The sequence below is a fragment of the Paramacrobiotus metropolitanus genome, unplaced genomic scaffold (genome assembly GCF_019649055.1).
Source record: "Paramacrobiotus metropolitanus isolate TYO unplaced genomic scaffold, Prichtersi_v1.0 Parri_scaffold0000154, whole genome shotgun sequence".
In the NCBI taxonomy this organism is placed as follows: Eukaryota; Metazoa; Tardigrada; class Eutardigrada; order Parachela; family Macrobiotidae; genus Paramacrobiotus; species Paramacrobiotus metropolitanus.
In genome coordinates this window covers 187,033-211,869 of record NW_026570374.1, presented here as the reverse complement: position 1 = coordinate 211,869, position 24,837 = coordinate 187,033, and the positions used below count along the sequence as shown (strand labels likewise).

The following is a 24,837-nucleotide window of genomic DNA, read 5'->3' as shown; positions in this document are numbered from 1 at the left end:
AGCGTGCTTTGATTGCGAGTGCCCTGTCCCGTTCTGTGCGCCCCACTGCTAGAAAAGCAACCCCCTTACTACTGCTGCCTTACGAATATTTCCCGAATGATGATTTTCCATTTTTTCCAAATTTAGATTTTAGTATCATTTTTGGCCTTTTTACTGAGTTTTTAGTTTCCGCTTTTGACACTCACGTCTGTATGAGGGTTTAGTTTGTGGCTTGCCGCTGTTTGTCTGTGAATGACTTTGGCTGTACTTCTGTGTTTCGACTTGGATTGATCTGGTTATGATTGTCAGTGTTGACTGCTGACTGGTGTTCGCTGGTAATAATTCGTGTTAATTTGTGTCCTCCCTGCAGATTTGCCAGGTTCCTGCAGATCTACTCGTAGACTGTTGATGTTACTACAGACTCTGCACGCGTACTGTACGTATCAACAGCACTCCTGTACTCGGTGATTTGCAGTCATCATTCAGCAACTTGATATTATTTTGTTTTATTATTATCGTTTTGACGAGTGCGCGATTACAAGGTAGGAACAGGAAGTCTGAGAATCGTACTGTAGCCAGTTATTTTCATAAAACGATAATAGCGTAATTTGGTAGTCACTTGGTGACTAGAGCAGCATGCTGTACTGTAAGTACTGTATTTCACCTGCGAGCTATCTGTACACTTCACAACGTACACGCAGTCAAGCGCCAGCAGCAACTGGCAGCTTTTCGCAGACTCGCAGGGATCTTCCTGTGTATGAGTGCGTGATTTCCTGACGTCTTGACAGTGTTGTCACGCTGAATAGTTGATTAGTGCATTTAGTCGTTACGTGGTCCAGCCTGCAGGTCGCTAGACGCTACTCTACAGTCTACCGTATACTCGTACTGTACTAAGAACTGTACAATACTCAGTACTGTATCATCCAGGCTTCTCGCAACGAGGTTTTCCAAAAGCAAAAAGTAGTGCCTGCTGCGCAATGCTCTGGATATTCAATTTTTGAAAACGTCCGTAAGTGTATTGTGTATGTACAGTACTACAGAGTACAAGTACTGTATGTGGATGCAGATTATTACGGAGTAGTGGCGGAAAGTACTGCTCTAATCGCTAATGATTTGCTCCGCTGGAAAGCTGCCATTTAAGATTGATATTGCTCCCTTGGTTGATTTGGGAATGAGGGATTATTAGATGAGGACCGTAGCGGAAACGGCAAATGTGAAGGTACAACTACAGAAGCGCAGGTAGCGATGGCACATTCTGCGGTCCTGAGGATGCACAGTGCAGACTTGCCACTGATTACAGACAAGTTACAACTGTACTTATGTACAACTGGTCAAGTTTTTTGTAGACGAGTACGTGCAATTAATTAATACGATCATAACATTTATCCTCATCGAACAAATTTGGCGAGAGCGTATCGTAAGGAAGGAGCGAAGACTTGGAGAAATATTAGTAAAAACATGCCAATATTGCCAACCATTACGAGTACTCGTAGAGGTTTGTTACGTGCAGTACTTTTATAAGTTGCAACAAACAAACTACATACCGTATTTATTTTGTAGTACGTATTTACTATGTAATTTAGTTCGTAATTAGGTTGGATGGCTTACCAGTTAGTGAAGCGGAAAATTTTAATTACTGTAAGCGTATTGGATACTTCCGGTAAAGTTTTCGTACAACTCGTACAATACAAGCAATTTTTGAACGTATTTTCGTCAAATTTTGCGCAAAGTGCTACAGTACAGAGTTTGTAATAATTATAATATTATTATCTCAGGCTCTTATCTACACCTGTCTTTAATAATGCACTCGGCATATGGGTACAGAGCGGCAGTTAATTGACTCCAGATTCATTATGTACCTACATAAAAATATATATTAATCATTCCATTGCATTCGCACATGGTACTTGTGGTTAATCAGCGATGTCATCGCTTCTTGCAGATTGCCCAGTGTGACTATTAGGACCATTTCCCGTGACGTGGACTGCACGGAACGCGACCTGACCGGGATCGGGAGTGCCGGAAGTGGTGGATCGCGGAGGTTGCTGTTTCGTCGTGGTGGTGGGAATGTGAGCGGGTGATCCCGTCAACGTAACAACCCCCGCCGCCGTCACGATGTACTGCCTGCAGTGGCTGCTGCCGCTGCTGCTGGTGCCCAAGCCGGCGCTGCCGTACCTGCTGGCGCAGGTGCAGTACACGGCCTTCTTCTCGCTGTACGTCCTGGGCTTCATCCTCAAGCGCAAGCCCTGCATCCTCTGCACCGCCGTCTTTCTCCTCACCTGCCTGCTCGTCTGCTGGAGCGGCCTGGGCCACTGCATCTTCTGGATCGCCGACGACCAGGACGACCAAACCACCTGCCGCCCCGCGCACCCCAACCACCCCCACACCCTCCCCCTCGCCATGCAGCTCTGAAAGGGACCGGCGTCCCCCTTCGTCGCCGGCAGAACGATGATTTTTTCACCATTTTCACGCTTTCAGCGTTGGCGTTTTGGTTTACAGTGTCGCCCAACTGGCTGCACAAGCGGCGTTATTCTTCAGTTTTACCGCGCGATATTGTGTTAGTCGACAAAATGGTTTTTTTGAGTTTTTTACTGGCGTCCATTTTTTCCATATTCTTCACATTTCCCACGCTGTTCCGGTAAAGTAAGCACGTTTTTGATCAAATTACGCGGTTTTAGTTGAGCACCATTTTGGCTGTGCGCCTTACGGTCGTTGTTTTTGAACGGGAATAAAATGTTGGGAAATTAGCATTATTTATTTTGTGAACGCTGTTTTAAACATGCAGAGAAAATAGATTACTTGCAAATTTTACCAGCGCAAGTTTATTATGGGAGCGGCTACTGCCGGATGAAAATTAGTATAGGGAAAATAAAAAACGCCTACGTGGTGCTAGTGCACGCATGGGAGATTACTACAATATTCTCGAGGAAAATCAATAGGAATTTAGGAACTAGTCGGGAAAAATAAGTACTTACAAGTATCGGTCGCGCTAGCGCGCGACCAGTTGTGTTTGAGGTATGGAAGAATGAAAGAAATACAAAATATACTTCGTAAAGCAATAAAAAAGATTTTGAGAAATATTTCAAATATAAAACCCAGCGAGGCCAGCTACGAAAATATTTTAAACATTTGAAAATGCGGAATTTTTTCAAGCTTTCCGGTTAAATTCGACCATTTTCTGAAAACCGTGAAAGCCCCCGTAAGTTTTTCTTTTTTCATGGTTCTTTATCGCGTTTTTAATGTAACTTTATATCACCGATCTAACGAACTGAAGACTTGAACTTTTTGGTACCACAGAAAATATTTTAACGATGATAAAATGGATTGAGTGGGGTTATATATCTGCACACGATGCCCATAAAATACCATTTTTTTAGCGCAGAATTAATGGAAACTTGCGGGGAACAGTTAACGGTCGCCCAAGGTGTCCTTGCAGGCTGCATCTGTAGATACTAATTGTAAGATTTTGTCAGCCATCAGTCAAGCTCTCTAGTATTTATTAAAATAAAATTAATCTATGTTTATTAGATTTCGAGGTTAGTGAATGCCCAAGCTACCACCAGTACCACAGAGCCGCCATGTGATTGAATACGGTAAACGGGCCGCGGGCCGGCTTTTAGATATTTAAAGGCTTCGTCCCTTTTCTAAAGCGTATCTCGTTGCAATACAGCACCGTATCTAGTTTCGCTACAGTACAAAAATGGGACACTATTTGGTGCGCACCACCAAGATGCAGCACAGGCTACGCATATCGAAACTGGGCTCGCTCTCCGTTTCCTGTATCGAACCTTCAGCTTTGGCTCCGTATCGCTGTATTTGCGTCCCATCGCGTCGATCACATATCGCTTTGTTTACCAGTTTTTTTGTGCTCTCGTGGGTTGTTGGAAGAATTCTTGTGCTGCTTTTATGCCCTCATTCTAGTTAGTTCCTAGTCTGAATTGCAAAATGTTGTTCCCTGGATTGAAAGTTTTTGGCATCATTGTTCTTACTTTTTAGCTGGTGATGAGTCAGATCAGTCGCACCACCCGCGCAATTATTTATTTTGGCCAGCATGCTGCAGTATAGTAATAGCGTTAGAGCAGCTACATAAGTACGTAGTACATACGGATCAAAATTTGCAAATTTAGATCTTCATTTTCCGAGCGCTCCTATTCAGTATTCAATGTGGTAAAGAATAGAAACTAATTTCGTATTCGAAAACACACTCGGTCTGAATAATGGTTTTTCGAAACCGTTGTTTTTCGAAACCATTCCACTTCTCTGTAGCCGCATGATGTTGTAGTACTTAATTGTAGTTATATGGTATTATTTTTATTGTTTTGAGCTGGTCACATTTCCTGTTTCAATTTTTTGTGCATTCAGTTGGGTTTTAAAATAATTAGAAATTTCATAAAATTTAAATAACTCACGAAAAGAAATCGTCACACAATGGCAATACTAAAAAATGCTTGCTCATCAACAAAAAGATACCAGGGAAAGCCACCTCTGGAGGTGGCTTCGCGTACCGTATCGTTTTTCTTTGTACAAAGGCCATTTCAAAAGTTTCTTTCCCTATTTTGCCTGCGTGCCATTTCAAGTGATATGCAAACGATATATTTTTTATTACGTAACATGTTCTCTGAGTTATCGAAGAAAAGAAAATTTTTAACTGTCGATGAAGAACTGCCCAGGTTAAAAATCATTTAGCCGGTGGTACTTCTGGCAGCCTAACCACTATCCTTCCAAAATTTCAGCTGTAATGTTGTCACTTCTCTCCTTCTCGATGGTTTTGAATAAAATTTATAATAGTCAAGGCTTACTATGTACTTGTTATTTTCATGATCATGAATCATTTCCAAACTTTCACAAATTAAAATAATAAAATTGTTTTTACAGACATCCGTTTTTTTTGGTTTTCCGCTTTCCTGCTATTCCAAACTTCCAATTCTTTTCCACAATAAAAACTGTATCCTTGACCCACCTCAGCACAGACTGGCTATGATTCAGTTTATCGCTAACCTGTTTGCAACAAATTGTTTTCCGGGTTTATTAATATTTTTGCCGTCTGGAAACTGGCAAGCCTCATGTTTTGACAACTGGTCACTAACACTTCCGATTTCCTTCTAAAAGCAGAAAGGGGCGAATCTTTTTGATCTTAATTTGCACTGTAAAAGGGAAGACTTCTGAACATAAAACCGTTTTGTGCTTCTTGAAGTTCGAACGGGGAAAATGCTAAAAATGTTACAATCTTGCGAGGAACCCGGAAGATAGGCTGCCAGACACCGCTGAAAGTCTTTTTGGCGAATTTTCCCCTTCCTCTTTGAACAGGACCAAGTTTAAATTTTTTAATAATCAGTTAGTAACTGGCATTAGTAAAAATATGGGTGAAAAGGGCTAAGTGAGTTTGTGGGGGTAGATAAAAAATAGGGAAAGAAACTTTTGGAATCGCCTTTGTATTTCAGGGTATGCGTAAAAAGCGCGCGTAAAATTTTTGGTTGATGTGAGACGCGGGGTTGGTACGGGTTCTGAGATGCGGTTCGCAGGATACCGTATCCGAGAGTTGTGGAAACGGGACGCCTTCGGATACGCAGCATACCCCCGTCCCGAATCTTTGCACTGATAACCAGATACGCGAAGCGAGAACCGACATACCGTATCGCGTATCTCCTATTATGGGACGGTGGTGTCCTGTACCGTAGCTAGATTCGTTACAGATTGGGGACGAGGCCTAATATTTAGAAATTACATATAAATTAGACAATTAAGGGATTTGGCCCGGCACATAGTACCAAATTCGGGTACATACACGGGAACTTTCGCTGTCGCGCAATCCTATACACTTTTTTGCATGGCTAGGTATGTACCTAATATTCATAACGGCTCTCATACTCATACTCATAAGTCATAACCCTACTCCTTTAATTCCGAATCCATACTCATAACGGCCCACATAATCATAATCATACTTTGGTCCTACCGGTCATCAGATTAATTTATTCATAATTATAGCTCATATCTTAACCATTACTCATGCTGGTGTGTCAAAATGTAATATGCAATTACAACTATGTGTTCATGTAAGTCTACTCAACCGTCCGCTTTCATCCACTCGTAAAAATTATTTCATCTTAATTAGTAGCGAAAAAATATTTATTAGAAAATGGCTTCATTACAAAATGACTTCAGCAAACTTGAACTGAGTAACGAAAGCTAAGTAGTTTAATCTGCATATAAAAACTGAGCAAGAAAATCTACCATTGTCCACTTTCGTCCATTTTTTAAACTAGTGCTAATGATAAAAAAACCTGAAATGTTAATGGGCTTACTACGTAGCTTCCACCAAACAAAAAGTGAACGGGCTGTTAACTTTTCATTTCCACAAAACTAAATTTCGACAAAAGCATCGTGTACACTGTACAGCAATAGAACACAGGAAGAGTAATAACAGAGTTTAATCGTTGCTAGCCAGGACAAAAGCAGATATCAAAAAAAATTTTTAAAAAAATTCAAGAACGGTGCACAATTTGCGCAACAGCTATTACTACTTAGTGTCAATAATACGGTTTTTACGATTAATAAACAATATATAATGTTTTTACTAATAACATTAAGCGCAGTACCGCACTGGTATGAGTAGCGGTAAAGGTTTGAGTTATGATTATGAACAAAAATATGATAACCGGTAGGATCAAAGTATGATTATGATTATGAAAGCCGTTTTGAGTATGAATTCTGAATTAGGAATAGGGTTATGAGTATGAGGACCGTTATGAGAATTAGGGTTTGGGAGCGCGCGACAGCGGAAGTTGCCGTGGATACATACAAATTTGGTGCTATGTACCGGGCCAAACCCCTTAAGACCGCGAGATATTGAGGTACTCAGACATTTCTAGACATTTTTAAAAATTCGAAACTCTGGAGGCTCAGAAAATTAGAGGTATCGGTCGCGCTAGCGCGCGACCAGTTGTGTTTGAGGTATGGAAGTATGAAAGAAATACAAAATATACTTCGTATAGCTATAAAAAAAATTTTGAGGAATATTTCAAATATGAAACCCAGCGAGGCCAGCTGGGAAAACATTTTAAACATGAAGAAATGCGGAATTTTTTCAAGCTTTCCGGTTAAATTCGACCATTTTCTGAAAACTGTGAAAGCCCCCGTAAGTTTTCCTTTTTTCATGGTTCTTTATCGCGTTTTTAATGTAACCTTATATTACAGATCTAACGAACTGAAAACTTGAATTTTTTGGTTCCACAGATAATATTTTTACGGTGATAAATGGATTGAGTGGGGTCATATACAGGTCGATCACACCAAGTGTGGGCAGTTGCAAAAAATAAATTAAAAATATTTCTGTAAGTCGTTTTATTGCTTTTTCGGCATATTTCTAATAAAATTTTTTTTTGCGAATCCAGCACCATCAAAACTAATATCTTTTAATGTGCTAGTATGCAGCCGAGCGGTGTTTTTGGGGAAGGGGCAGCGTCAGTTTTTTTATGGTTGTAACTACCCTTGGGAAAATCTCAGCGTTAAGATTGCTGCCTGGAGTTTTCTGGAAGTTATTGTACAGCCCCTAAGATGTTCGTTACGCGTTATTAGCAAAATCTTGCGTGATCAGTGGTCGAGGGATCTCGAAGCAAAGGGCATCTCCCATAAACTTGTATGGTAGAAAGCACCTACCGAGAAATGTGGTTGCCTAGCGCAAGGAGCGGGGAATCTCAAACTAATAATTTCCATGAATTAGACATGGACTACCTGAGTTAATTTTGGGGTATCGACAAATATCTACAACACAGGAAAGGAGATATAAGTCCTGGACGAATGGAGAAAAAAATTAATGAAGCGATGACTAAAAAAAGTCATGACTGCTGGAGAAAGTGAGCGGATTGGAACGTCTCGAGCCTTTTGTTTTGATGAAAAGTTTTAAGCGGACAGTGAACACTTTCTCAACGTGATTTTGTCAAGAATGCACATTTGAGACACTCCATGGCTGCACTGAGACGGCGGAAGTGGGGTTGCCCACCCTTTTAACGGTGCCCGAACTGACTCTGCAAAAGTCAGGCGGGTTTGGTGAAACTCGGTTCATGGCAGGCATGTTTCGCAAGAGTATTGACTGGGCAACAGCCCAAACTTATCACTGTAGCGATAAGACGTCAACGAAAGCTCTAAACAAATTTAAAGTCGGAAGACTGCAACCACGGCCGATGGGTCAAGCCCCATTTGCAAGACGGTCGGAAACAATTTCGATATCACTGGGATTCGAAACACGTTCTCAACAGGGCGATTCAAGTGCAAAACATGTTAGACACATGCTGCAACCATGTTAAAATGAAATAATTATTTATTTGTTGACGGCTGACATTTTATAATTTTTTTGAAAAAACTGCAAACACTTGGCGCGATCGACCTGTATCTGTACACGATGCCCATAAAATACCATTTTTTCAGCGCAGAATTTATGGAAACTTGCGGGGAGCAGTTAACGGTCGCCCAAGGTGTACTCGCAGGCTGCATCTTTAGATACTAATTATAAGATTTTTTCAGCCATCAGTCAAGCTCTTCAGTATTTATTAAAATAAAATAAATACATGTTTATTAGATTTCGAGGTTAGTGAATGCCCAAGCTACCACCAGTATCACAGAGCCGCCATGTGAGTGAATACGGTAAACGGGCCGCGGGCCGGCTTTTAGATACTTAGAAATTACATATAAATACTTAGAAATACTAGAATAATATTAGAATTACTACATATAAATACTTAGTAATACTTATAAATTACATATAAATTATTAGACAATTAAGGGATTTGGCCCGGTACATAGTACCAAATTCGGGTAAATACACGGGAACTTCCGCTGTCGCGCAATCCTAAACACTTTTTTTGCATGGCTAGCCAGGCTAGGTATGTACCTAATATTCATAACGGCTCTCATACTCATACTCATAATCCTACTTCTAATTCCGAATTCATACTCATAACGGCCCTTATAATCATAATCATACTTTGGTCCTACCGGTGATCATATTAATTTATTTATAATTATTGCTCATATCTTAACCATTACTCATGCTGGTGTGTCAAAAATGTAATATTCAATTACAACCATGTGTTCATGTAAGTCTACTCAACCGCCCGCTTTCGTCCACTCGTAAAAATTATTTCATCTGAATTAGTAGCGAAAAATATTTATTAGAAAATGGCTTCATTACAAAATGGCTTCAGTAAACTTGAACTGAGTAACGAAAGCTAAGTAATTTAATCTGCATATAAAAACTGAGCTAGAAAATCTACCGTTGTCCACTTTCGTCCATTTTTAAACTAGTGTTAATGAAAAAAACCTGAAATGTTAATGGGCTTATTACGTAGCTTCCACCAAACAAAAGTGAATGGGCCGTTAACTATTCATTTCCACAAAACTAAATTTCGACAAAAGCATCGTGCACACTGTAAAGCAATGGAACACAGGAACAGTAATAACGCAGTTTGCTACCCAGGACAAAAGCAGATATCAAAAAAATTTTTTTTAAAATTCAAGAACGGTGCACAATTTGCGCAACAGCTATTAAAACTTAGTGTCAATATTACGGTTTTACGATTAATAAATACTATAATGCTTTTACTAATAACATTAAGCGCAGTAGCGCACTGGTATGAGTAGCGGTAAAGGTTTGAGTTATGAATATGAACAAAAATATGATAACCAGTAGGATCAAAGTATAATTATGATTATGAAAGCATTTTTGAGTAGGGATTCTGAATTAGAAATAGGGTTATGAGTACGAGGACCGTTATGAGGATTAGGGTTAAGGAGCGCGCGACAGCGCAAGTTGTCGTGGATATATAGTATATACAAATTTGGTGCTATGTAGTATGTACCGGGCCAAATCCCTTAAGACCGCGAGATACTGAGGTACTCCGACATTTCTAGACATTTTTAAAATTTCAAAACTCTGGAGGCTAAAAGTTGCCGTGGATACATACAATTGCTAGCCAGGACAAAAGCAGATATCAAAAAAAATTTTTAAAAAAATTCAAGAACGGTGCACAATTTGCGCAACAGCTATTACTACTTAGTGTCAATAATACGGTTTTTACGATTAATAAACAATATATAATGTTTTTACTAATAACATTAAGCGCAGTACCGCACTGGTATGAGTAGCGGTAAAGGTTTGAGTTATGATTATGAACAAAAATATGATAACCGGTAGGATCAAAGTATGATTATGATTATGAAAGCCGTTTTGAGTATGAATTCTGAATTAGGAATAGGGTTATGAGTATGAGGACCGTTATGAGAATTAGGGTTTGGGAGCGCGCGACAGCGGAAGTTGCCGTGGATACATACAAATTTGGTGCTATGTACCGGGCCAAACCCCTTAAGACCGCGAGATATTGAGGTACTCAGACATTTCTAGACATTTTTAAAAATTCGAAACTCTGGAGGCTCAGAAAATTAGAGGTAACGGCCCCGCTGCGCGGGGCCGAGTCGAAATATTTAGAAATTCTGGAAATGTAAAAGCTTTGAAGCCGACTTTGGAAAAATTAATAGTTATTTTGAGGTATTCGAACATGTTTTAAAAACATGGTAAAGGTTTCAAAAATTTAAGAAAGTTATAATTTTGATGGAATTGACAATTTAAATAACATACACAGATCTGTAGTTTAGGTTGCTAAGCTGCGAAACAGACTACAACAGTACTACAACAATACAGTACAGTACAGTACAGTACAGTACTACAACTGTAATACAGTACAGTATACAGTACTGTAATACAGCTTTTTAATATTGTATTAATACGCTGGCGATGAAGTGATAGTAGTACTACATTTAATTGCTACAACTTGCGTACTGAGTACTGTAAAGTACTCATTCATTGCCAAAATAAGTAATTTAATTAGTAGTACAGTACCTTTAAGTACTAACAACATTTTAAGTACTGTACTGCAACATTTAAAAATTTTTTAAGAACTGCTTTAAAACTGATAATTTTTTTAAAGATAAAGGTAGGAACGTTTGTGTGATGCTCAATTTTATAAAAATAATAACTTTTTGAAAAGGTCAATGTTGATTTAGGAGATAATTTCCAAAACTAACAACTTTTAAGTACTAAAAACCCTTAAGTACTACAACTTTTAAAAATTTTATTTAGACTTTCTCCAAAACTTAAGATTTTTTAAAGATAATGGTAGGAACGTTTGTGTGATGCTGTATTTTATGAAATTAATAACTTCTTGAAAAAATCAATGTTCATTTAGGAGATAATTTCCAAAAAATAAGGACGTAAGGATATATGAATCTATTGACATACGCACGCACGGTACAAAGTACGAAGGCCTTTTTGGGAGCGTTATCGCGTTACCTAATTCGTTGATGGGCCCTAACGCCTACGGCAGTGGCGTAGCGAGTCGAACAACTTTAGAGTTTTCCCTTGTGCGAGGAGTCCGTTTGAAATGCGCGATGGCCCCTTTGTAAGTATGCTCGTTACACCAGTGGCCTACGATTTTCTCATCGCAGCCGTTGTTGCAGTGGGGAGAATCCTTCGTTTCTTTCGCTCGAGCTGAATTTTTTCCAGCTTCTTTGCTCCGATAGGATCTTGGACGTACGTGCCCATCTGATTGCAGCTGCAGCAATTGTTATTAAGTATTTGTAAGTGGTCGAATTGCTCCTGATAAGCATTAGTCAAAAGTCTCTCTTGCTTTCAAAGAGTGAAAATCCGTCTGTGGGTTGCATCAGTTGGAAGGCACGCCGCACTGAATTAGTAATCGTCGCGGACTCGCCAAGTGATTCATAACAATTGCACTGACGTCTTTCGCACAATCCGATCAGTATTTTCGTCATCCGGAATCGACAAACTGTCCAGTTCGTTGCACATTTTCCTTGGATTCTCACATAAGCGTGCTATGCTGCTGAAACGCGTTTGAACGTGAAACTCCATCAGCTGACTGAAGCCTGTATGGAGCCATAGCTTCGCATTCCTGTTATCCGTCTTATTTCTTTTATTTGGTTTGCCCTGCCAGTGCGTGATTGGAAGAGAGGAGATTTGTGACGTTTTTATTGTGATAAGGGAAGCGATCTGAAGAGAGGATGGCGGTGGCGGAAGCGGTGCAGGAGGGCCTGTCGCAGCTGGGTCGCAGCAGCCTGAGCAGCGGGAGTCTGCTGCGCTACAGCGTCAGCGCCGCCACGCTGACGGCGCTCAGCTACCACGTCTACCGCGAGTACAACACCAAGAAGACCACGGGCCAGTCCTGGAAGGAGCTGGCCAGGGAGCGACAGCGCAACGCCGCCGCCGTCTTCTGCGGCTACGTGCAGGCCTTCCAGCACGGTCTGCGCACCGCGCGCGAGCACCTCCACGCCGGACGCGTTGACGAGGCCATCGCCGTTCTGGTGAGTCTGCGGAATACCTTGCACCCTTTCCCGCAGCAGCTACAAATTAAATAAAATCAATTTCAGATTAACGACATTAACGTTCACTAATTCACTCGCCGCAGTTTAGTTTATCATTTATGTGCGCGTCGGGAAGCCTGTGTTAGTTAGTCTGCTTTCAGACGACGCATTTACACCTTGTTATTGTTCCTTGTCATTTATTTTTAATTTTTTCAAATTAACGCAGACAAAATTTTATTAACTTTATTAATAATAGCGCAGAGAAATTGATTTCTATGGCGAAAAACTAAAAAGCCAAAAGGAACCGAATGGAGATTTTCAAAAATTTCGCATTACACTGCCGCACCGAGCGGTTGCAGTTGCTGTAAGGACCGGAAGTTGCTGAAGTTCCTTCATTTGCAGTGTTTAGTTTGGAGGTTTTCGTGAGATGTTTATTTCTTTAGACGGGAAAGTGATTTCCGCGGGAAAATAATTTATCCTGAAGGGAATCGCTCATGTACATTCGGATTTAGGCGTCTTAAAATGACTCTATACTGCGTATACAGCGTCAACTGAAAAGTGTTGAAAAAAGATGAAAACAAAATATTAGAGCATCGTCAATAAAAACGATATAAAATTAAAATGAGAATATGACAAGATAATGAATGAATGGATATGTTGTAGACGGGCTGCCTGCAGCAGTGGCAGTTCCGGAAGCAGACGCTGCGCGCCCTGAAACGCCACCTGCACCCCGAGTTGTTCGCGCGGCTGGTGAGCAGTCTGGTGGAGCGCCGGCTCTGCGACTGCCAGGACGTGCTCAGCCACCTGTCGGCCGCTGCGCCGCGGCCCCCCGCCTCCCGCGTCGGCCTCAACATGGACCTCCAACCGCCCAGCGACACCGCCGGCAGGGCCTACCAGCCCCCGGCCGGGCTTCCCTAGAGGACACCTAGGGTGCTCCTGTTCCACGCTGCTGTTGCAGCGCTGCGTTTCTGGGTGTTTGTCAGTTGGCGGGTGATATTGGGTATTTATTGCTGCTTGGTGTCGTTTCCAGATCTGTGAACGCCTGAACCGGGTTCCTGTTGCGTTGTGGTTGGTACTTGGTGATGTTGTTGTTTCCGATTCTCCCGATATGTTATGGATTGTAGTCATTTTGGGCGGTAAATGCATTATGAAATGCTGCATTGCGCGCATTCATCATTAAAGAGCCTGGCGGGATTTATTGTTAGCGTTGTTAGGATCGCACAGTTGGTGATGGCTCGGTTTATACCAGTACTTTCTGCGTGCCGGTACAATCACAGACCGAACAGCAGCACGTGCATATCACAGGTATTCACCCAGATAGAAAAATATCTTAACGATAAAATTAATTATATATAGATACAGTACTCGTTTTGTACAACATTTAGCATGTAGATACATTGTAGTATCATAATTATAATTATGTACTTTTTTTCGTAATTAAAACAGTGCCGTACTACGACGCAAAGTATATTCAAATTTAAAATCATGATAATACGTTCTACGGTTTCCACCTACCCGGTAGAAAAAAATTGAAATGTTAAAGGCCGATCGGTGACAGTGATCTCTGTTTAATTGGACGTAAATTGCAGTTCTCCCTGCGGAAATAAAATACTGTAGATAAAATGAAATTAATATTGACTTCCTTCTGGTGTTGTTAAATTATTCCGTAAGTCCGAATTCTGGAAAACCAAATTAACGCATTATAAGCAGCCTACTCGTCGAGTACTGCTCCTGGTAAAATTTACTTCATGTGAATCATGTCTCATGATGTGCATTAACGTCGAGATACAGTATCCATCCATTGTTCCAGCATTATTACTTTTATTATAACCTGAATAAGTAATATTAGTATGCACGAAATTCTGATATACGTAGTGTTACGTACTGTAAATACGCACATTAATTACGAGTATTAACAAAAGTGCTTGCATAAGTGTGCTGCGCCGGACGACATGCAAAGTCGCACATACATTTCCGAGCTGTGTAAAATTTTACCGCGAGGCGACTGCAATGATGCCGCGAAACATCAACCGTTTTGAGATTTATATCAGCAGAATTAACAGCAATTCGTGTTAGCTCCATGTGATTTCCTTTAAGCAGTGATCATGAGTAAGCTTAATGCAGGATACCAGCCGGTACTGTACATGTACGTTAACCAATTAAACCAGTACCGTCGATGGCACGCACGCGATATCCCTCGGTTATTTTTCCATCGTATATAAGCCAAGTCTCCCCGATGCGCTGTTTATTGACCAAAAGTCACACCAATTTTTATTGTTTGCCCGAAATGTTGCTGTGAACCTGTTTACACTTTGCCAGTCATATACAGTACATAATTAAGCAATCAATTGCAAAACAAATCAATTTCGTTATTATTTGGAAAGACAGAGTTGACAGGAAATAACTACATTTAGTTTTAATTCTTGCGGCTTTTATTATCGCTAAACGGATCCTGGAAGTCGGTGTCACCTGCCGCGTGATTGCCGGTCTGCATCCGATCACCGCGAGACGCTCGCGTCGACTTTTTTGCCTCGTACAATTTACCGGTGACGGTGCATATACACGGTCATGCGCAGTACGCCACGGTTGGTGTTTTAATACGGTCATCGCGAGAGAGAGAGCGGCGTATTCGTAATAGTTGATCAGGTAACCTTCTGCGCGTCTGACTCGAGCCCTCCTCGCCTTGCATCGCACGATCAGGTTGCAGTTTGGCAGAGCTGGTTTCCACAGCTGAGCGCTCGCCGCCACTCGACTGTGCTGTTGTGCTGGTTGTTACTGCTGGCTGCCGTGTTGCGCGGACAAACGGACCGGAGTGCGTATTATTTGTGTGAGAAGAAAGCCAGCCCTTATCGGTGGTGGAAGGAAAACAAGCGGTTGTCCTATAATCGCCTTGGGAAGAGCAGGACGGATCGCTGGATTAAATTATTAATCCCGTTGTACGGCACGTACTCTGTATGTACTTGTCCTCGTACGTACTGAAGTACAGCGCGTGTACCGTTGTACGTACTGACCAGTAGCGCTTGAGAAGTGCACTGGCCTGTGGCTCTGACCCGACCCGACCCGGCCCGCCTCTGCTGATTGGTCAGCGCTATCACTGACCGGCTGTGTGTGCACTGTGCAGCGCTGTATGAGTCAGCGGTTGTATCTATCTGTACGAGCGCTCTGATCCTTATCGCGGCCTCATCCGGCTCAACGTAGAATTTGCCAAGCCAGCCAGCGCGTTCAGACTTGCACAGCACAGCACAGCGTGTGGATGCACACTGGATTGTTCTCGGCAGTCAATCGTCAGTTCGTCGTGCCAGCGACAGTAATTATCCACTTGTTGTTGTTTCCGTGCGATTCACTCGACCCATGCCTCGCTAAACAGTCAGCGCGCGGCGTCGGCAGAATAATCTTGTGAGTTCAGCTGCCTGGCCAAACACTGCAACACACAGCAGCGCGTCTTACCTAATTCTCCTTCACGCGAGTGCACAGCTGTTGAGATTGCACTCGATTACGCCGTGTTTCCTTGAGCGCCGTGACGTCGTTCCGCGGGATCTGAAGGACCCTGCCGTGATTCTCTGCATCGGCGGCGGATTGCCTATTTTGCCTGCTCCCGCATCACGGAAATGCCATCGAATCTGACAGCGACAGACGGACTGTGGACTTCGGCCGGCGGTCGCAACTCGAAACCCCGCAAGTCAAGAGGGTAAGGACAGGCTGTTCGCCAGGTTATCACCGTAAACTACTGTTTTATGGCGCTATTCTCCGCACTGGCAGTCATAACAATCATTCTGGCTAATTATCAGTAGACCGCATTCCGTAGTAATTGTCAGATTGTTCCGTGTTATCGTGCACGTAGTGTGTACGGAGGAGAAGGTCGTTTCCGGAAACTGTGTACTCTGTAGTTGATGCAGGGAGCGTTGTATAACTTCCCGTATCTTATCGGGAATTTAGTGAGGAATCTGTTGCGAAAGAGGGCAACTGACAGCAGCGCGATAGCCGTGACAGCCATCCGTATCGCTGTTCCGGATTGATAGTTAGTAAAGGCAGCTGCTTCACTGCATTCCCTGTACATTGTGTAGCGCGCCGTGTAGATTAACAGGGAAGCGGCCAGGCCCGCCGGGTTCTGTACTGGCTTTGGTTTCGTAATCATCGCCTGTAATCTGTCATGCTGTACAGTATTTTCCTTCAGGGAAGACAGCGAGTGTTTTCCTTTATTAATCGACAGGCGTCCCACAATGCCGGCTTATCGGAAGAATGCCCGCATGTCACTGGCACCAGGCTCGCGGTCTTATCGCTGCAGTGCGCATTGATGCCTTATCAGGCAAATTGTACTGCCAGATGACTTTACAAGTCGTATAATTATAAATATTATGTAAATTGCCCGTATAAATTTGCCAAGCCTAGCCTAGAATGTGAAAATTGTGTTTGCTTTGCATTATCTAACGCTACTGATACGCACTACAGCCGTAGTTTTCTCATTTACGGATCGTAATTATTACGTAGCACGCAGTGAGCAGTCGAATTATTTTTTAATTAGTTGAGCTTTGAGGATACGGCAATCGGTTTTTCTTTCGTGTGGAACAGCGAGTGTTTTTGCGTATATTATTAATTTTTCGCTGTGAGGGTTTGGCGGGTAATTGATGCGAATTAATCATGGCAATTCACCCGGAAATCAGTCCGGACAACGCGGCGAATCCGGCTGCAGCCCCGACCATGTACGTAGATTTTATCATCTTGTGCCAATTTTTCCATCAGCTTTTCACTGTCCCGTTTATGACGTTAGGAAATAATTTTTGTAATTATATTTCTAATTATGTCTTTATCGTATACTTACTTTTTCTAATCGAGGAGTTATGAGATTAGTAATAATTATTATTTTTCAAGAATACGATCTGCAAGATGTTTATTTCAGTTTAATTTTTATGTGGGCTGGGTGACCCGATTTGTATCTGTACTCATGCATAATCTGTACAGTTACTTGATGCTTTTATCGAATCTGTAACGGGGCTGTATTATTTAATTTGTCAACGCCGTTGATAGTGCAGGCACAATTAAATAAACAGTAATCACTCGTAGGAGGTCATTGTGCCCTGTCTGCTGAGCGCTTTGTTTAACTGTATCGGCGAATGATTACAGTAAACCAGATTCTGCGTTAGAAAATAACATGCTATTTGTCTAAATAAAATAAAGCGAAATAACGTCGGCTGGACGATGAGTGGGAAAGGTGACCTCTGAGAAAAAAACCTCCAATGAGAATTGAGAATAGGTTTATTATTGTCGTTAATTTTTTTCAAGCGGCAATTTCTGGGATTTATTTGTTATATGGCCAGTGATTAATTTGTAAATGGCTTTGTGCAGGAATGTGGTGAAGGAGCGGCTGAGTAACCTGTCGGACACGGACGACTCGGGCAGCGTGTCCCTGTCCGGGTCCAGCTCGCTGTCCAGCGACAAGAGCGCGGCCATCGGCATTCCCGGCCACAGCGCCTCCAGCTCGCCGTCGCCGACGATCCAGTCGCAGAGCTCGCTGGACTCGGGCCATGGCAGCCTCCCGGAAGCGGCCTCCCACATGGCGCCGCCCACTTCGCCCACCGGACCGGCCGCAGGGAAGAAAGCCGGCATTTTCAGCCGTTTGAAGAAGGTCTCCCTCGGCACCGGTCAGTACGCGTTATATCTGTATTTGTCTTTTAATTCTGAATAATTTACACAGATTTAATACTCTGTATTCAGTTATAATTGCAATTAATAATTTACTTTTTCTTTGTATTTTGTTTTATTTTGTTGAATACGGGTAATTCTAGACAATTTTACATGTAAACGGCGTAAATAGTTTATTTTTTAATTATTATTAATTGGAATTAATAGTTTATTTTAATTATAATAATTGAAACTAATAATTTATTTTATAATTATGTTTTAATTTTATTTCGTTGGAGTTTGGTTGATTGCGGCGGCCGCAAGTGTCCGTATTCGGTAACTAAGCAGCGCAGTTTTATCGAGCGGGAGCGTCGATTTTTGGCAATCAGTTTGCATCATGTATCGCTAAGCGTATCGCACGCGACGCACGGTGACCGGCAGTCCAGAGACTACCGCGAATGTGTAGATTGCCATCCCGATTGCGCGACTAGTTAGAACTGTGAATCGAGTTAGCGGGAGCGCGTGTTTGTTGTGACTGGGATGGGCCGGCGACCTTCGCTCCCTGCCCGTCTGCCGGGAATGCCCTCTGCCCCGGCAGCATGTGCTGTTCCGAGTTTTCCCCGCGTCGGCTCAGCCGCAGCGGGCGCTTCCGTGCAGCGCGTGTCTGCGACGCGCTGCAGCGTGATAGTGATATTCGTGCAACGTTCACAGCGCGATGGAATCGATGGTGTTTTTTCGGCTAAACAGTAAACGCCGTGTCAGCCGACTGGCGGCACTCGCCGATCCTGTTTTGCAGCTGATCATGACAGTCGTTAACGACCGTATCTCTGCGTGTTTTTACTGGCGGGATGCCATCGTTGTTCAGCTGATCGCGAAAATTAATGGTGGTGAGCAAGGTGCAGGTTTTTGCCATGACGCCGATGAAATTTATGAATGAATGAATTCAGAATTAGGGTTACAGCAACGCCACTGAGTGTCCGCTAAACTTGATAGTTTGTCAAGTTTATGCTGATTAATATTATTATTGAGGACAACATTTGAATAAGGTTGCTATAAATTATTACACATGCAGGCCTTTTCAAGTATAGACGATCCAGATACATAGATAACTACGAAGAAAGGAAGTGCTGTTTCTTCAATCAGATACCACTGCTTTACGAAGAATTTGCCGGGTGGAATAAACGTTTTAGGGATTATTATTATTTGGGTGTACATATTTAATTACTGTATTTATTTTAATATTATTTATATTTATTGCTAATAGTATGGTAGCAACTAGCAAGTTTTCACTTAGAAATATTTCGGAAAGCGAGGGATTTAATTAGTATGCAGGGCACGGTTTGAGAAGGCGCCAAGGAACGGTGCGCGTGCGTCGATGTGGTTTTGAGTCGGGTGTTTGGAGGTGCAGGACGCTCTTGCGGGTCAATGGGAGACCTTCGGAAGGAGGTCTAGCTCGAGAGTCGGCGCGGACACGCAGCGCCGTGTCTTAGGCGGCCTAGCGAGTGAGTGGCTGCGTCTTGTCGGGACAGTGAGGACACGGGGCCTCGGCAGTCGGCAGCGGGCTTTGTCGGCCGTCGAGTGTGGAGTGCGTCTCACTTCCCTCTCGACACCTGCTCGAGTGCGCCGATGGCCCAAACAGTACCGTTGTCTGCAGACTGCAGTCACACGGATGCGCCGCTGATGGCCACGGCGCACCGCGGCGACACGCAACTTCTTTTCTTCCTTATTCCTTGTTCTTGTACAAATAAAATTACAACTGAACATGAAATAAAAGAGAATTAAGGAACCAAATCAACCCGTTAAAGAATTAAATTAAAAAACTTTTAAATTCGGTGCTGGAGAACTTAAAACAGAAATTAAAAGCGAATTAAAATAATGAGTTAAAAATTAAAAATAAATAAGTTGAAACAGAAAATAAATTCTCCTTGGGCTCGCTGCTGAAGAAAAGGTCAGCATGTGATGTGCGTCTAGTGACTCCGTTCACAGCCGCTGCCGTGGACGAATGTTGGCCGGTTTTTTTTATTCTTTGCCGTTAATGAGCGTCATGTGCCGCAGCAGCTGATACTGTACGTTGCGAATGATTGGACTGTTCGGAGAATAAAAGTGAGGCTGACTGCAGCAGCAGATCACACCGCTGACGATGAGCGGAGCATGTGAGTTCTGCACACCGAATTGCCATCGAACGAACAAAAATTTCCACCGTGCAGCTGCAGCAGCAGCAGCAGCTGACCGGAAGTGGAAATAGAACGTCGAGTTCAGCTGTGTGTCGCGACGATTAGCGGCTCGTAATTAACGCTGTGAAGAAAACTTAAGCTGGCGCAGCGAAGTGGTCGCGCTGCTGAGTTTGGAGGGTGTTAGAAAAGCCGCGTATGTGTGTTGCATCAGCGATGCTTCGGTTATGAGTTGACGCCGGAGGGGATCGAGTAATGCAGGAGCACATGATTTTTCCGTTTTGGCGTTTGCCAGGCAGAAGTTCAACGAACAGAGCAGGAGAAAAGTGTGTTTACTGCTCCTGCGGGTGATCCGCATGGCCGCGGGTCAGGATCGGAATTCGGATAACTGCTTCTGCCGTTTTGCGTATTCCGCTCGCAACCCGGCCATCCACCCGCTGTTGTGACTGTTCAGTCGTTTTTTCGCTGCAAAGAAATCTTTTCTCAGCAAATACTGGCAGCGGCATAATAGCGCATTCCTTGAATAAATGCGACATGAAATCTACATGGCTGGCGCAGAAGAAAGCGCTAAGGCGCTCTGAATAGGCAATGAGCCGGCAACGCGCTGACGCAGTCGTCTCCGCTTTGGCGCGCATCGCGGCGCGGTGTGTACCGTCAGCGTAAAGCGGTAGCCTGTGTCAACATGGCGGAAGAATGCCTGAATCGCCGTATTATTGCCGCGGAGCAGCCACTTTGGGCTGATCCAGGCTCAGCTATGTAACAATATTGACATAAATTATACAGAAACTGGGAGCGCTTGAGTCGTTTCCGAGGAAAGGCGCGGCATTGTTTGAGTGTTGATTTTTTAATTTTTAAGGGAAACATTCCGCGTAGAATAATAATTCAGGGTAAAGTTAGACGATCCCGGAAAGAAGCCGACACGCACGCATAAGCTGCAGTGGAAACAATAATATTGGTTGTTAATTGACCGTTCGTCGGTACGCAAGCGCAGTTGGCAGCGATGCTGATTCGGGTGTTTTTCGGTGCAGGCCCGAACGCGGCGCTGGACGTGTTCAACTTCGAGGGCGACGGCGTGGTCTTCAAGGGCAAGTTGGTGGGCATCGCCGACGTGGAGGGCGCGCGCGGCGACGACATGTGCCAGCGCGCCATGCTGGAGCTCAACAAGGCGCTCAAGCTCTCCAAGGAGCACAAGGCCCGCATCATCGTCTCCGTGGCCATGTCCGGATTGAAGATTAAGGACGAGAAAGATGCGGTAATTATTCTTCTGTTGTATATGTATTTTATTTTTTTTATTCTTTTCTGAAATTTATTTTATGCGGTGATTATTTTAAAGTACTTATTTGAATTTTTCGTGAGTGACGAGTTGTCGTTTGTAGACCGTTCTGCATCATCACCCGGTGCCGAAGATTTCGTACATTTGGCGCGACCAGTCGGATGCGCGCTCTTTCGGCTATATCTGCGGCACACCGGATGTCGGACACAAATTTTATGCGCTCAAAGCCGACAAATCGGTAAGCCAGGAAGCGGCCATCGTAGCCATGTCGTGGATTTATTTTCCGTATTTTGATTAATTTGCGAATGTATTTGTATGTTGATTTGTTTCTTAAATGATTTCACACGAATTTTTGTTTGTTGTGTGCAGGCGGATGCCGTGGTGGGCGCCATTCATCGCTTGTTCCAGCTGGCCTTTAAAATGAAGCAGCACGAGATCGATCAGCACCGCAAGACACACGCAGGAAATTCCACCGGCGAGCCGATGCCCACCGCCAACGATGCAGCGACGGTAAGCGGATTTTTACTTTCATTCGTTTTATTTTTGTTCTGGTGATGTTGATATTTATTTTAGTTTATTGCATTTATAGCATTTTCTATGTTTATTTGTTTTATTTACATTTTATTTTATTATTGTTTATACGGTATAATTTTCGGCCAGTTTGTTGACGTTGATTGGTTGGGCAGGGCGGCGCGGGCAGTGTGCTGCAGACGGAAGAAGTGAACCTGCTGGACCTGGAGTCGGAGCTGCAGGTGCTGTCGCAGGGCATCCAGCACATGCAGACGATGCAGTCGCAGGCGGGGACGGCGGCCGGCGACGCCGCCTGGGTGGCGGACTTCGGCAGCGAGGCCTGGCCCTCACAAGCCCCTCCTCCGGCCGCCACTGCCGTGGAAGCGGAGATGTCCTCGGCCTCCAGCACCAGCTCCTCGCAGTCGGACCCCTGGGGCCGCGGCGGCACCCCGCAGTCGCAGCGCACCATCACCCCGGACCCCTTCGACACCGTCGGCGCCATGGCCGCCTCGCTGGCCGCCGACCCCTTCGCCGCGCCCCTCCCGGCCCTCGTCGAGCGCAGCGTGCCTACCGCCGCCGTCTTCACCCCCGCCCCGTGGTCCCACCAGTCAATCCCTTCGCCGGGGACGTGCATTCCGATCTACTGGCCAGTATTCCCCTGACCGCGGTCGAGCCCTTTGCCTCCGTCTTCGACACGCCGGCCCCCGTCCCCGCCGACCCCAAACCGGCCCTCGTGGACCCCTTCGCCACCGCCGGGGTCTTTGACGAGCTGTGCCCGCCGTTGAACCAGCTGCGCAGCCGTCAGCGGAAGATCTCCAAGGAGGACTTCCCGCAGCCGGTCAAGCCGACGCTGGGGGATCTGCGCGGGGAGAAGCCGGTGCTGACGCGCTCCACCAGCACCGTCGACCCCTTTCTGATCAGCGCCACGCGCCTGGCGGTGCTCAGCAGCGAGCCGGAGGTGCCGGTGCGCCGCGTGGGGGTGGTGGGGGCCCCCGGGGTGCCGCCGCGGCCCCTCCCGCATCCGCCCTCGGCGCCGCTGCTCTCGGAGGTCGGCCCGCCCACCGTGCCGCGCCGCGTGACGCCCCCGTCGGGGTTGATGCAGCAGGTGCCCGTCAACCCCTTTCTGACCAAACCCGAGGACCCTTCGCCGATAGCTTCTTCCGATGAATGTGAAAAGTGAACGATAGCCCGTCGTCCGTGATAATCAGGCCGCGCCCGGTGATAATTCTGCGTTCTGTCTGTCCGACTCGTGTCTCGGCTCCTCTCTGCTTTATTCTTAATCGAATTGTAACCGATTTTGATTGACCGCTTTTTTTTGTACATTTTCTTCCGTCGCGCTGCTCTCTTTTTACACTCGGGCTACTTTTTTCTCCGTTTTTATTTCTGTTTTTATTACCGTTTTTTTCTGCTGTTTATACTTATACTGTACGTGTTTGTACTGTAGTATCTGCTCTGTATAATTCTGATGCTTCCCAGTGGAATTTAATTTTTTCTCGCTGTTTTCTGTTGCGGTAATTGGGTCAGTGTGTGTGTTTGTGGATTGCCGGTGAAATTGTATGCGATATAATGTTAACTCAGCGTATTTACGGGAGTTGTTTTAATGGGAGAAGAATTAGTTTTAACAAAATGTACATTGCAATTTGGGAACAGAGAGTACTGTGCATACGGAACGATAGGAAAATTATTAACAATAAATAATAATACAGTACATACACAGCATACCCATAAATAAATATGGTCTTTTGAAAAATTAATACGATACGGGAAATCTCATTTTATATGTTTTTTTATGCTAGGTATGGTAATTTATTTCTCATCACTTGCATCAGACATCAGTTAATTAGCATTTATTGAAAAATTGTGTATTCCCGATTTTTATTATGCAGGACCTGCGGAGTTGTAAACGCTTCTGCGTTCTGGTTTCCCCTTATGTACACGACTAGCAAGAGATACCGTACCTATCTGTATATCTATACTGCATGCGGTATACAAATAAACTACCAGAATACTTTAATTATTCTGAAATGTCGAGCTGTCAACGACTTTGTACTGCTCAGCACGCAGTGGTAAAATGATCCACTGTTTCGACATCCCCATACATGTGGAGTGTGGAAACCGGCGGGAAAATGCCAGATCGACCCAGCCGTCACTTCCGGTGCGTCTTCCCAAGCCGGTCTTCTCCTCTGTATTTCGTGCTTCATTTGTCAAAATAATGCACGATCTTTACTAATAGTTAAGCCTCGATGAGAAATTCCGGCTTGTCAATTTGCATAGTTAATAAGGCAACTTTGAGTTAATTTTCCACGCCGTGACCCTTGCCCTGTTACGCAGAGTATTAATTATACAGTACTGGTACAGCAGTAGCTGTAATAACAGGCAATGAGTGTGATGAAACACGTTATTAATTATTATTATTACAAGAAAGTTCTGTACTTCTATACATCAATAAAGACGTAACTTCCGCTTGGATGCTGTTAAGGGAAGGCCCGGTACATGGTACCAAAATCGTGTACATGCAGGAAATACAGATATTTCACATTCGCGCACTCCTAAACCCTTTTTTCTCTTGTTTTATGACATTCTGTAGCCAGATGATTCGTATACACTGGCGTGAAAACCGTTTGTGCGCGCAACATCCGGTTCGGGAGTTATGACTCTTAGAAAATCCCAAAAAGTTTAAATGCATTCAGGTACATTCAGGTGTACCGGAAGTCTCATTATGGACCGATCTCCTTCAAATTTTGCACGTAAATGCACATGGCAATGAAGATCGTTTTTACACCGATCCACTGCTCTAACATGTTTTTCAAATTTTAAAATGAATTTCAAAAATTTTAAAATTCATTTTAAAATTTGAAAATAGTTATGGAACTCTGGATCTGTGCAAAAACCATCTTCATGGCCATATACATTTAC

General features: G+C 43.8%; 3 protein-coding genes and 1 long non-coding RNA gene across 12 annotated transcripts; 3 read left to right on the top strand and 1 right to left on the bottom strand.

The window, feature by feature from the left end:
* Positions 1–89: 89 nt before the first annotated feature.
* Positions 90–2,727, top strand: LOC129599776 (bladder cancer-associated protein-like). Of its 8 annotated transcripts, XM_055498094.1 has the most exons (3): positions 580–988; positions 1,046–1,198; positions 1,922–2,727. In XM_055498094.1, the coding sequence occupies exon 3, from the start codon at positions 2,095–2,097 to the stop codon at positions 2,389–2,391; it is 297 nt and encodes a 98-aa protein (XP_055354069.1). In that variant the 5' UTR covers positions 580–988; positions 1,046–1,198; positions 1,922–2,094; the 3' UTR covers positions 2,392–2,727. The 8 variants fall into 8 exon arrangements, with proteins under 8 accessions (XP_055354070.1, XP_055354067.1, XP_055354064.1 ...); XM_055498095.1 differs by lacking the exons at positions 580–988; positions 1,046–1,198 and adding an exon at positions 90–314; XM_055498092.1 differs by lacking the exons at positions 580–988; positions 1,046–1,198 and adding an exon at positions 90–415.
* Positions 2,728–11,170: 8,443 nt separating this feature from the next.
* Positions 11,171–14,332, bottom strand: LOC129599750 (uncharacterized). Its single transcript, XR_008691963.1, has 3 exons — positions 14,094–14,332; positions 13,864–13,943; positions 11,171–12,387 (listed from the first exon to the last, which is right to left on the bottom strand). It is a non-coding gene; the product is annotated as an uncharacterized LOC129599750 (long non-coding RNA).
* LOC129599749 (uncharacterized) lies at positions 11,491–13,542 on the top strand. Its single transcript, XM_055498061.1, has 3 exons — positions 11,491–11,610; positions 11,669–12,348; positions 13,012–13,542. The coding sequence occupies exons 2-3, from the start codon at positions 12,049–12,051 to the stop codon at positions 13,264–13,266; spliced, it is 555 nt and encodes a 184-aa protein (XP_055354036.1). The 5' UTR covers positions 11,491–11,610; positions 11,669–12,048; the 3' UTR covers positions 13,267–13,542.
* Positions 14,333–14,590: 258 nt separating the features above from the next.
* Positions 14,591–22,725, top strand: LOC129599726 (protein disabled-like). Of its 2 annotated transcripts, none has more exons than XM_055498035.1 (6): positions 14,591–16,036; positions 17,692–17,987; positions 21,167–21,390; positions 21,515–21,649; positions 21,781–21,921; positions 22,098–22,725. In XM_055498035.1, exons 1-6 carry the CDS (start codon positions 15,957–15,959, stop codon positions 22,581–22,583), a joined length of 1,362 nt encoding a protein of 453 aa, XP_055354010.1. In that variant the 5' UTR covers positions 14,591–15,956; the 3' UTR covers positions 22,584–22,725. The 2 variants fall into 2 exon arrangements, with proteins under 2 accessions (XP_055354010.1, XP_055354011.1); XM_055498036.1 differs by lacking the exon at positions 14,591–16,036 and adding an exon at positions 16,718–17,048.
* Positions 22,726–24,837: the final 2,112 nt, after the last annotated feature.

Coding starts and splice junctions, on each gene's coding strand:
- LOC129599776 (XM_055498095.1), top strand. CDS start 2,095: ATGTACTGCCTGCAGTGGCTGCTGCCGCTGCTGCTGGTGCCCAAGCCG.
- LOC129599749 (XM_055498061.1), top strand. CDS start 12,049: ATGGCGGTGGCGGAAGCGGTGCAGGAGGGCCTGTCGCAGCTGGGTCGC. Junction 12,349..13,011: donor ACGAGGCCATCGCCGTTCTG/GTGAGTCTGCGG, acceptor GATATGTTGTAG/ACGGGCTGCCTGCAGCAGTG.
- LOC129599726 (XM_055498035.1), top strand. CDS start 15,957: ATGCCATCGAATCTGACAGCGACAGACGGACTGTGGACTTCGGCCGGC. Junction 16,037..17,691: donor AAACCCCGCAAGTCAAGAGG/GTAAGGACAGGC, acceptor GGCTTTGTGCAG/GAATGTGGTGAAGGAGCGGC. Junction 21,391..21,514: donor TTAAGGACGAGAAAGATGCG/GTAATTATTCTT, acceptor TGTCGTTTGTAG/ACCGTTCTGCATCATCACCC.